This window comes from Nelusetta ayraudi, unplaced genomic scaffold (genome assembly GCF_046127955.1).
Source record: "Nelusetta ayraudi isolate G7.1 ecotype Tasmania unplaced genomic scaffold, CSIRO-AGI_Nayr_v1 ptg000011l, whole genome shotgun sequence".
Classification (NCBI taxonomy): domain Eukaryota; kingdom Metazoa; phylum Chordata; class Actinopteri; order Tetraodontiformes; family Monacanthidae; genus Nelusetta; species Nelusetta ayraudi.
Genome location: NW_027466061.1, coordinates 7,233,895 through 7,246,037, shown reverse-complemented (window position 1 = coordinate 7,246,037; position 12,143 = coordinate 7,233,895). Strand labels below are relative to the sequence as shown.

Sequence of the window (12,143 nt, the reverse complement as noted above, 5' to 3'; positions counted from 1 at the left end):
CTGTCACTGGCTTTCTTTTTGAATTTGAACCAGGGGCCCGTTGCACGAAAGTAGGATTCTGTCATTCAAGATGAGTAACTAAGCCGCGCTCAACCAATCCACAACACGTGTGTCCAGGCTTAATCGGTTGCACAAAAACACATCCAGGATGAGAGCACACGGATTCATCAAGCCAGGTGAAACCTATCCTGGATAAGTGCGCGCACGCGGCTTCCTCCGATAGACCCCCGTTATCGAGCTCAGAATCAAGGATTCGCCATGACAACGAGAGCGGCGTCCTTTTCCCGTCCGAGGCGGAAATCCAAATGGAGGTTCATGAGGAGGTAAAAGAAGCAATACAGAAGAAAGGCAACACCACCACAGTGTTAAAACAGAGGGAAAAGCGTGGCGAAATACTGCAGACCGTCATAATAGTTAATAATAATAATCATATCCGAAAACGATGTCACAAAAAAGAACCTCATGTTACTCTTTTATGTGTATTCATGTTTATATGGGTTGTGTATTTTTATATATGATGCGTGGTAAAGTAAGTTATGTAACAAATTATCAAATGATTGCAACATTATCTCAACTAATTTTTCTATAATGATTGAAATTAAATGATTCCAATGTGCAGTGTTGAGTGGAATAACGATTGGTTTCCGTTGGTGGTGATTGTTTACTGAAATACAGGGTGAGATTAAATAGATCCTAGAATTTAGCCTGGTCTGGAGCAGGTTCATGCCACAGAATAAATCTCCATGGTAACTTATACCATAACATGTTGCTCTTCCACCTATCCTACTTTTGTACATCCGGATCACGGATAAGTTCATCCAGGATGACCAACATATCCCAGCTTAATCCCTTATCTTAGTTTCGTGCAACGGGCCCCGGGTGATTCCTCCCTGTGAAGCTGCTTTGTTGCTGCCTTGTTTTTTGTCCTGCTCTACATGCAGAAACAAAACATACTTTTTAGTAGGAAGCTGTTTTTATAGGGCTGTAAACAGAGGGCTAAACAGAGAGCTAAACACTAAGAAGTTTATCAGTAGTCCTGGATGAACTAAAATGGGTGTAATGTGGGACCTTTAAATCAAGGGTCAGTACAGACTGTGCACATCAGTGAATTACATCATAGGCAACTGTTTGTTCCATCATTCTGACTTCCAGAAGCAGGAAACACATGTTTTAAAGATTCATTAAAAAACAAAACAACATCCCAAGACTTGAAATTCGATTTCAGCCTGACATGTGTCTCCCCATCTGATCGACACAAACAGATATCCTGCAGGCCGCTCTGCCCAGTTTGTAGGTCACATTGCCATGTCTCAGACTGAATTCCTCGGTGAAGACGGCCACTCCTCGTCTCCGCAGCCACTGACGACACGGTGGCAACACAAATAGACCCCAACGAGAAGTTAAGGGACCACAATAAACATCATGAACGGTAAACTGTCCCCTCGTATACCTCCTCATGAAGCACGCACCTAGTCACTCTGATTTACGGCCGGCAGTGTGACTCAGTGACAGGGTGTCCCTGCGTATCACTCAAACTATTCTGGTTCTCAGATTTGGTTGCATATGGTTGTAACCCGGGGTTCATAACCTTCACCCCCGTCACCTGTTCAGCTTTCGGCCTCGTCCCGTCAAGAGAGAAGCCACCGAGTTCAAAGGGCCGACAGAAACGCAAAGTATTTCACACAGAAAAACAACAAACAGACTTTCGACTCTGCTGGAAAATCACAGATTGGCCTTTAGATTTAACTTTAAAGCAGTATTTTAAATGTTTTTTTTGTCATACGATGATGAATAAAAATAAAAGTGATGCTTTATATTATAACAGTAATTGTTAAATATATATTTGTTAATAAATAATTCCCCACGAAGACAATCAATGGAGAACAACCCTAGATGAAGAAGTACTTTACTGAACACATCAAATCTTTTGTTGTTATGAACCCTCCTCCAGGCTGGTACATATCCGACTTCTCTGTATCATTTCATCTAAATTGTGACCGACTACCTGTTACTGCTGCTGCTTTACTTTAAAACTAAACTTTTGGCTCCCCAAGCCAAGTTTTGGGTACACAACCCCGAGCCTCGGAAAGTTTGTATGAGAACTATATTTAGTCACAGTGACCTGGTGGCATGTGTGTTTAGCAATGACTCTAACCGCATTCCATGCCATGCATGTGTTAAATGCAGCTGGTGCAAACCAGGTGGCCAAAAATGCTGGCTTTGTGCGGGCCAGGAAACCAAAAATACAACAGAACCCATCCACCATGATGGCTCCAGTTGACAGAGCTGGCATGCCAGTGTTGATGGATGCAGGTTGTCGGTGTGCATGTGAGCAAGCAGTGGATCTCAGACAATTCCTTGTTTCGCTGGCAATAGAGTGCAAGGTTATTACAGAGGCTTTTCAGATTGTGAATCCAGTCCAGTGTCTCCCAGTTTAAGTCACTCGTCAACCAGAGTGTTGTGTTTCAGCCACCAATGTCCCCACTCTCTCTAGACATTGAAGACCCCCCTCACACCCCCCTTTTTTCTTGCACAGAAATTATGGTAATATTGATCATGAGGAGCAGACACGTGGAATCCAAAACCTTTAATGTTGTAACCATCAATGAAACAGACTTTTGAACACACAGACACAATTGGATTTGAAATCATCATTGTGATCCAAACTTCTTCTGTATTAGCAGACAGAGTAGCAGACGTCCTCCTGTCTTGCCTCCTGCGGTGCATTTGGGAAAACAGCCACATGTGAGCACCTTGAAACATGTCATTTTATGACGACAGCACCCAATTCAAGTATGAGGACATCACAGTCAGACACAGAAGAGCTAAAAGTCATGAAGACAAGATTCAGGACAACAATTAAATAACACAGTGGGGCTTCCTCTCTCGCATCCATTGTCTCGTCATCAGCACCGTCACGTTAATCCAGCTGCCGTCCTTCGTCGGCTGACTCTAACACAAACTATAACTGTGCATTTATAAATCTTAAATTACAAGTCAAACACAGCTATGTCAGTGCTGTTCTCACTGGCCAACACATGCCGCCAGGTGCCGACTAGATCTTCAGGTCATCCAGCCGACTCTTGTTGTTGCTGCTGTGTTTGCTCGACTGACTGTTTCTGCGCTGGTTGTCGGCTGACAGTTCAAAGATGGGACTGGAGTTTTTACTCTCCTCCTCCGCTTTCTCTTTCCTCTCCACCGCCAAATTGTCTCTGTTCTGCTTGTAGACCACCTTGCTGTTGTAAGGGCTGTAGGCTGAGCCCGGCTCTGCCATGGTGTACTTTGAGTCCGAGGGATACGGCTCGTGCACTGCTGGGTGACTGCTGTAGTAGTTGTAGTTTGGAACGTATGGCATGACGGCCTCTTCCTTGGCTGCCTCCCTCACGGCCTTGGACCGTCTATAGCGGAGGCCCTGGTGGCACTTGGTGAAGCCCAGATGGTACATTTCCACCAGGTTGAGCAGCAGGGAGATGCAGGCCACAGCCAGCATGAAGAGGATGAAGACGGTCTTCTCCGTGGGCCGCGAGATGTAGCAGTTGACCATGTTGGGGCAGGGCCAGCGGTCGCAGGTGTACATGGGCTGGAGCTCGAAGCCGTACAGGAAGTACTGAGCCACGATGAAGGCCACTTCGAACAGGGTCTTGAAGATGACGTTGAAGACGTAGGTTCTCAGCAGCGCCCCCTGCAAGCGGACGTGGCCCTGGTTGTCTTTGATTGGCGGCTTCTTGGGCTTCTTGCTGAGCAGCTGGTGCTGCTTTTCAATGTGGGTGGCCAGCTCCTTCTCCTTCTCCTTCTCCTTCTCTTTCTCCTTCTCCTCCATGCGCAACAGGTGGATGATGTGGCCCAGGTAAATGAGGGTGGGCGTGGAGACAAAGATGATCTGCATCACCCAGAAGCGGATGTGGGAGATGGGGAAGGTCTTGTCGTAGCACACATTCTGACAACCGGGCTGCTTGGTGTCGCACGTGAAGCCGGACTGCTCGTCCCCCCAGACCTTCTCGGCGGCCGCTCCGAGCACCAGGATGCGGAAGATGAAGAGCACGCTGAGCCAGACTTTGCCCACAACGGTCGAGTGCTCCTGGGCGCTCTCCAACAATTTCCCTAATGAGCCCCAGTCCCCCATTGTAGTTTACAAATAGAGACTTAGTGAATCCGGAAGGAACACCTACAGAGGGAGGAAGAAGGACAAAGATTTATATGTAAAAACAGTTCTGAAGAAAATACTTTTTGGATTTGACTAGCTGCTAAATGTGACACTGCTTGCCGCTTGAATGGTGTATCTGCAATTTTGTGGTTGGCAAAGAAGAGACCTTCAGTTGCTTATGTGAAAAATAAAAATGATCCTGGGAAATTAAAAATAAAATGAAATGCTTATTGTCTGACAGCAACAGAGCACCAACAGTTAGAATGAAAAGTGTTTAAGTAGGTGCTAAACTAAAAAACCAAAGCAGAAAAAGAGGGTAAAATGCTGCAGACTATGAATGACCCCATTCATGTAACCATTGATATTCCACCAAAGTACACCATCGTGGTAGCGCCACTCAAATCAAAGGCTACTGTACTTCAGAAGCCCCAGAGAAAACTAGCCAAAAAGAAACATTAACTGCGCATGAATTAACTGTTTGTATTCCCAAAGGTTATGTGGCACCCAGTGCAGACTGATTTAAAGCAAGCCCAAGACACAGACCACTGTGTCTGAGAGATAGCCCCGCAGCAGGCTGGGGAAACTTTCAGCATTGGCCCAGATCTTGTGACACAAGAGCCAACTGTGCTCCCTAACTCCAGAATTAGGCTTCTAGTTTAGAGTTCAGCACATATTGATTACATAGCACAAAAATAATGTTAAAAATAGTTGTACTTGTCCTTTAGTGTGGAAACGGTGACCTGTGGCGCAATTAGTGCACCTGTTTGAAATATGCTGGGGCTGAATTGAATCAAAAAATACCTGCAGGTCAGCAAGGATAGAACTATTTCAATAATTATCTAAACAGTCTAAAATATAACCCTGGGTCGTATTCGATGGATCTGCGGCTGTCCCTGGTGGTGAAACGTACCTGATGTTCATCTCCAGCAGCAGTCAGATCCTGAGTCACTTGTCGCCGGAGCCTCTTCAGTTCACTGAGAGGCCATCCTCCTCCTGAACCGCTGAGGAAACTCCAGCCCCGAGACAAACTTCCCTCAAATAGTTCTCACTGGCGGCTCTGTGATCCCGCCCTCTGAACCTCCTATCCCGGCCGCTTCTGGATGCCCTGCGTTCAACCGGAGCCCCTTCTGGTCTCAGACGAAAACATTCACGCTTGTTGAGGAGCACCAAAATCAAAGTGCCTGCGCTCAAGAGGTGTTCCTGTCCCACTGAGTGGCAGCTGAGGAGTCCAGTGAGGATGCAGGTTAGTCTTACATGTCTCCGCGCTCTAAATAGAATCCAAAGTTAAAAAAAAAGAAAAAGGGAGTGGCTCTGTTGTCACTTGAATGGTGATCTGTCTTCTGACTGGAAGTTTGAGAGATTGTGACAAGTGTAGCTGAGACACAGTTTCTCAGAGATGAGATTTGTTGTACTTTTACTTTTGCTCTTATTTTGTTTGTGTATAATTTCTGCTTTATCCGGTTTAGTTATGAAATTAATATATTGCATGACAACCACCATAAATATGCATTTGATTAAAAAAAAAATTGTGCTCATTCTGGCGCTGTTATAAAACTCTCTCTTTCAAGTTTCAAGTTCAAGTTTTTTTTTGCAGTTGTTCTTTGCAGAACCTAGTGCTTTGATTTAATTTTTGAAGATTTTTTTTTTCCAATCACTTTGCAAAGATACACTTGTTTGTTAAGTGATGAGCAAAATGCCCTCATTAACTTTAAATGAACGGAATCCTTTCAACCAGCACATAGATAAGAAAGAGGAGATACAGATCAGCCAGGAGGCAGATGACCTCCACTTGCTGGCAGTGACACACTGACACAGAAGGACATTTGAACAACACAATGCAGGGATTTGTTTTTGGTAGCACACTTTTCATCAATATTCATCATGCCAATCAACACTCTCTGTTGACGCCTTCCATGTAAAGAGAAGCGGCCACTTTGCTCGGTACGCATGCAGGTCAGGGGGCGGGGTCAAGTATTGTCACCCACATGCTGACCTCCTTAGGTGGCAGGTCTATTGATAACCCAAAACTCTGCACTCTGGCCTTCGAAAGGAGAACTTAATCAGGCCCAGACCCCCTGTGACAGGTGGCATCACGGCTCCGAGGAGCTTCGTTCTAAAGATGGTGACGCTGAGACGCAGCGTCTGGCTGAGTCTTAGCCCATCGCAACCGTGCCGCCTGCTTGAGGTCACCTAAATGATGGAGACATTTAAATTGCACATGGGAAGACGCTCCATCGTTCTGTTTTATTGGTTTGTTTCTTTAAAGGAGCCATACAACCACAAAATTACAGAACAAACAACCTCTGTGTCAGCCACACGACTCAGCTTTTCTATGGGTTAGTGCGGCAGCAGAGTCAAGCTGTGAAACTTCCCGTTCAAAGTCATGTAAGCAAAAGTTACATGGAGATAACAGATTATGATAAATGGAAAACACGTCCTGTATTTTCATCTCGACTGCGACACTGACAATAAGAGTGTCGTCAGAAAGATGCTGCTAAAATGTAACCAAACAATCCAAATCAGGCTGAACATTGGGCTGTCACAGTTTGTTATGGGGGGATGGGCTTGCTCCGTCTGCACTTCTCAGACTTCATTTGAAGTCTGCATGGAGAAATTTAGGCGAACAATGGATTGAAACATTGTATTTGCCCAAACACTGAACGTTGGCAGTGAGACTGGAGACAGCTCAATGTTCCGTTTATGTCAAACTGCGAAATGCAATTTTTCTTCTGTGTGCTTAGTGCTATAGTAGAATTAGACATAATTAAAATAATCTTTAAATGGAGTGTTCAACCAAAATTGAAATTTCACCTGATGGATCCTCATTTCCTAATCCATAGATGGTCCTGTATAAACAGTATGGACACACATTTTGTTTCACTTCTACTTTTTAGCATTTTACATTTAATTTTATTGTCTTGAAATGCAATGTTATCGCAGGCTTTTATTCTCAATGGCATTAATTAATTTTTTGAGGGATTTCCCCCCCCCAGTGAAATGTGAAATCCAGGCTGTGGATAAAAATCAAGATGAGGCTGAGCAATAAAATTGCCAATTTTCTTTTTCAAATCTACTCGTTTAAGGCATTGCGTGCCTTTATTAGAGCGAGCAGAGTTTCTGTTGGATCCAGGCCCCCATGCTTGAGTCTCCAGCATTGTGCAGATGCTTGCTGCAGGCCTTCCCCACCAGGAAGACCACCTCGGCGACATTGAGCAGAATACAGACCCCTGACACAGCCAGCATGAACACGGTGAAGACGGTCTTCTCCGTGGGCCTCGACACAAAGCAGTCCACTGTGTTGGGACACGGGTACGAGTCACACTTCACTAGCCGGATCATCTTGTAACCGGGGTAGATCATATAAAACAGATACATGAACGTGACCTCGAAGATGACACGGAACAACAGGCTGATGACGTACGTCCACCACAGAGCCCCGGAGATTTTCATCTTCTGGCTCTTTATCTGCTCCAGGTCTTTGGGGTTGGCGCGTCCCGACAGCTTGTAGAGCCTCTTGTCGACGTGACGGCGGTGGGCCACGTGCATGGCCACCAGCAGGGCAGGGGTGGACACCAGGATGAGCTGCAGCGCCCACAGGCGGATGTGCGAGATGGGGAAGAAGTGGTCATAGCAGACGCTGTTGCAGCCCGGCTGCTGGGTGTTGCAGGTGAAGCCCGACTTCTCGTCCCCCCACACGCTCTCGGCGGCGACCACCAGCACCAGGATGCGGAAAATAAAGAGGACAGAGAGCCAGATGCGACCGATGCCGGTGGAGTGTCTGTTTACACCGCTGATGACAGCATAAAACGATGCCCAGTTCATTTTTGGGTCTGGGTCTGGCAGAGAAAAGGCAGAGGTAGAAAAATTTATTAGATGGAGCTGAAAATAGGAAACATCTGTCGCATAAAATCTAAAGATGAGCAGACCGCATGTTCAGTCTAACTCTAATGATTAACAGTGAACCTAACCTAAATATACTTCAGCCTGAGGTCGTTTAAATCCACTGACCATTATGTGTGTGAAAAGTTTAAGACCACTGAGGAACTAAAGTAACAAATTAAGTGGCAAATTACTGATATGTATTTGATTTAAAGTACTAATGGTAGTATCAGGACCTCACAATTTTGTTCAAGGCAAAATACCAAATATTCTGAAACTCAAGCCCTGTATCGTTAAGACATTCTGGATTTTTTTTTTTATATTATCAAATATTAATTAATAACACATATAATTTATATGTATTATATTATAATTATTATATTATGTATAAATAGAATTAACATTATTAAATTAAATACAGAGTTACCACGTTTTTTTGAAAGTCAGTGACACTAACAATATCAATTCAGTGACATATGTCAAAACCCTTAAATCCTTAGGATGTGAATTGTATAAGTCACTCTCAGTCCTAAATCTTAAAGTTCCTCATCCACTGTTCCACACTACTGGCTTTCTTTACACACTCTATAATTCCGTGTCAGGTACGCAGGAGGTCAGAGTTGTTACCCGGCTCAGCAGGAGGTGTCAGAGGCATAGGAGGCAGCGTAGCGGAGCGAGTCCACCCTCAGGCTTGGCATGGATGTGGTTTGGGAGCAAAAGGAAGCATATCTGCCTCCCTCTGCAGTTGGCATCCGTCTTAAGAGTTCCACACTGATGTCTGGCACCAGTGTGTCATGTGACATCTGCTCCCGATACTTCGGTATCAGTAATGCTCCGTATATTTTTCTGGAAACTAACTTGCGCTGCAGGAGAGCTTAACAAGCATTCCATTGTTTTTAAACTTGTGATGGTTTTTGAGAAAATTAACTTCTTGTCAAGCTGTGTGTCTAAAGAAGGATCTTGATAATAGCTCTTGCTGGTAGGCTGCACTGCAACTCGTTTTCCTCTTTGTGCCTTTTTCGGGTTTCAATTTCCAACACAAATATTTAAGTAAGAAAGGAAGCAGACTCACCCTCAGCTGAAGTTCGGGATATAGCACATCCAAAAAAAAAACCAGAACAACATTTATGTTGACGTTAGCAGATTTCCCCCCCCCCCTCCCCTTAGTCTATGCCAACGAAGACGGGTATCAGAACGCCGTGACTTTGCATTGCTAATGACTTTTCTCACACTAGCCACTGCCCTGCACTGGCTGGGTCATATGCTTCTGGCCACCATATTTGCATACAATAGCGCTGTTTGTGAGGGCCAAACAAACAGTTCAAATGTTTTAATTTCTGCCCAGCTGAGGAATCTGTGTGGGGGACAGCGGCGTCTCCACACGGCCTCATTGTGCTGTGTCCTGCGGAGGAAGTGGAGGCCGGCTGTTTTGACGTAATGTGGAGTAAAATGTAAAGGTCTAAAACAAAGAATTGACGCATGAGATCTTTAGATTGGAGGGCAAAAGGTTCCATGATCATAATAAGTCTCTCTTTCTAGTTCTTCTTCACAGTCACACGTCCACATTGTTGTTACTGAATCACTCCCCTCAACCAGTGCAACAGCATTGACGCAAGGCTGTGGGATTAAAATTTTGTTTTCCTGTTGTTTTGTTTTCCTTAGACAACAACCTCTTCAAGTAAACCAGATGTTCAAAATCTATATTGATTGATGGTTAAAATAAAAATACTTTAATTTCATTGAGTATGGACCAGACTGTGAAATCCCTCCATGAGAATTTTAAGTACTTGTGTCTAGACACAATAATTACACAGTTAAGAGTTAGTTTGTTGAAGCTTTCATTAACAAACCCCAAACCACAAAACCAACTGAATAACTGAGCCAGACATGGTACACAAAAAATGTTGATTCCATAAAAATCCATCAACATTGATTCCTTTTTTTGGCACTGTTAATTCATTCAACAGCACCAATAGTCTCTGTTAAATCTCTTAAAAGAGACCCATTTGCCTTTGTATTAATGCTGACATATTGAGGGCGCATTTACTTAGAAACAGGAGAAACATGAATATTTTTCTATACCTTTTAAAGAGATCTTGAGGGACATTCAGCTTCAGAATACTTATCATGTTTATATACTAAAATTCCAATTTTCAGTTGAGCCTGAATGGTGACATCTAGCGGTCAATTAAGATCACTTGAGTTTCTTCTTTTGATCGTGTCGCGCAGCTGTGACCTCAAGAGATTTTTCTCGAGGGGAGAGAGAAACGAAACTGCATGAGAATTTTTGTTTATTTTAGTTTTTCAAACTGTATCGTTTAAATTATTATGCCTATGATATATTGGATTTAAGTAATAATGTTACATAGGCCTATAATGCATTCACAAGAAGTCGTGTTTTGTTTTCATTAATGCCTTGTGAAGGATCGCCAATGTCGGTGTCACCCCCTCCCCACCCAAACGCCGAGCCTGCTGTCAGGTTCGATTTGTGGCAGGGGCACCCGTCCCGCGACTACCGCGGCATATGCTGCGACTGCCGGAAGTGTCACTGCTCGGTGCCGGAAGTGTTGATGCTCGGTATCGCTAGCAGTGGCGGCATTTGCTCCGACTGTTGCTCGCTATTTGTTATTTTAATTTAAAATACCAGTCCTTATTCTCCATTATGTGAATTTAAGTGCCCTATTCACGTATTATTATTATTTTTTTTATTTATTTTACTTTATATGCCCCTCTTATTATTACTGTACTTTATTTTTTATATTTATGTATAATATCTATTTTGTTTCCTTTACAGAATCCACGTTTTCTATTTACTTATATGATGTATTTAATTTTATCTGCGTTTATTATCCCCTTTTAGAGTTTGTAATGTCAAAATTTCAATAGAAAAAAACTTGCGGCAACTGCTTTCGCAGCTCGGTGTTGCCAACAGTCGCGGCACTTGTTGCGACTGCCTGAAGTGTCGCTGGAGATGCTATTATTTGGGGCCCTTATCGCTGGAGGTGACACTGTAAATGTTATAGGGATTTTACCAACCACTGACCATCTTATTTTTAAAAAAAAATTTTAAACGAAGAATTGGATTGCTTGGAAGCAAAAATGTCCTTTAAATAATGTTAGATAACCGATTAATAGATCGATTGAGTTTAACTCCAGTCTCTCTCTCTCTCTCTCTCTTTCTGACATTTTTACATAATTTTCTTACTGTTGCCTGCCACAAGTGTTTCATAATTTTGAGGAACCTAACCCTTAACATAAAATTTTAATGTGTGTAATGAGTTGACATTTCTAGGTGATGAACTATGCCATCTTTAAAACACTGAAGTAAATCTATTTCCACCTTTGAAACACACTGACACAAAAGAGATTGGAAGTGTTTTTAATAAACATCACTCCTACTCAAATCTTGAAAACACCTTGAGGTGCATTTGGTCAACAATATGTTTGTTGAATAATTCAAAGTCTTCCTTTTTTTCTAATTCAAGCATTTCAGCTGATGAACATTCCTCATATCCACTCTCCCAGGATTTTAGTTCCTCGTGCAGCTCTTTTTTCGTTTGGCTGTCCATGTGGAGGACAGCAGGGAGTTCGAGTGCACCCTCAAACTTTGTCCGGCGGCACCAGTCAGCTGCAACACTGGCGTCCCTTAAGGACACTTTCCTGCAGTAAAGATGAAAACATGGTCCAGGTATTACATTGATGTAATTTCCAGCTATTGCTTAACATTTAGAACGTAATTACTGTACACCAATAACAAATCATTCATGTTTTGTAAGTAAGAATTCTGTCTTTAGTACAGTATATTGAGAAACCTAAAATCAAATGTTCATTCACAGAAATAAGTAATGGGTATGTGATTGAATGACTTTTGTTGGAGCTTGATCACTACCCTTAATTTAGTTGCCTAAACACAATTGTGTATTACACAACGCGTCCATTTCGGCCTTGAAAGCCCTGTTAATTTTTTCATGGTGCATGTCAATCAGCACCCTCATCGTCTGCTTAAAGTGTGCCCCTTTCATCTGGCACAAAGAGTATTTCACAGACGCAAGTTCTCGATTGAACTGCTCTGCAACAGAAGAGTTAACTTCCGCTCTGAGGGTGGGACATATGTTGTGGC

General features: G+C 43.3%; 2 protein-coding genes across 3 annotated transcripts; both read right to left on the bottom strand.

Annotated features, from left to right (window-relative positions):
* Positions 1–3,055: 3,055 nt before the first annotated feature.
* Positions 3,056–5,420, bottom strand: gja2 (gap junction protein, alpha 2). The gene is made up of 2 exons (XM_076020356.1): positions 5,055–5,420; positions 3,056–4,165 (listed from the first exon to the last, which is right to left on the bottom strand). The coding sequence occupies exon 2, from the start codon at positions 4,121–4,123 to the stop codon at positions 3,056–3,058; it is 1,068 nt and encodes a 355-aa protein (XP_075876471.1). The 5' UTR covers positions 4,124–4,165; positions 5,055–5,420.
* A 1,709-nt stretch (positions 5,421–7,129) lies between these two features.
* On the bottom strand, positions 7,130–9,666 carry gjb1a (gap junction protein beta 1a). 2 transcript variants are annotated; one of them, XM_076020347.1, is made up of 2 exons: positions 9,096–9,666; positions 7,130–7,980 (listed from the first exon to the last, which is right to left on the bottom strand). In XM_076020347.1, the coding sequence occupies exon 2, from the start codon at positions 7,964–7,966 to the stop codon at positions 7,244–7,246; it is 723 nt and encodes a 240-aa protein (XP_075876462.1). In that variant the 5' UTR covers positions 7,967–7,980; positions 9,096–9,666; the 3' UTR covers positions 7,130–7,243. The 2 variants fall into 2 exon arrangements, with proteins under 2 accessions (XP_075876462.1, XP_075876461.1); XM_076020346.1 differs by lacking the exon at positions 9,096–9,666 and adding an exon at positions 8,651–8,927.
* Between the last annotated feature and the right edge of the window lie 2,477 nt (positions 9,667–12,143).

Excerpts from the sequence above, each read along its gene's own strand:
- gja2 (XM_076020356.1), bottom strand. The coding sequence starts at position 4,123 with ATGGGGGACTGGGGCTCATTAGGGAAATTGTTGGAGAGCGCCCAGGAG.
- gjb1a (XM_076020346.1), bottom strand. The coding sequence starts at position 8,678 with ATGCCTCTGACACCTCCTGCTGAGCCGG. Across the intron at positions 7,981-8,650 it reads GACACCTCCTGCTGAGCCGG|ACCCAGACCCAAAAATGAAC; the intron begins GTAACAACTCTG and ends TTTCTCTGCCAG.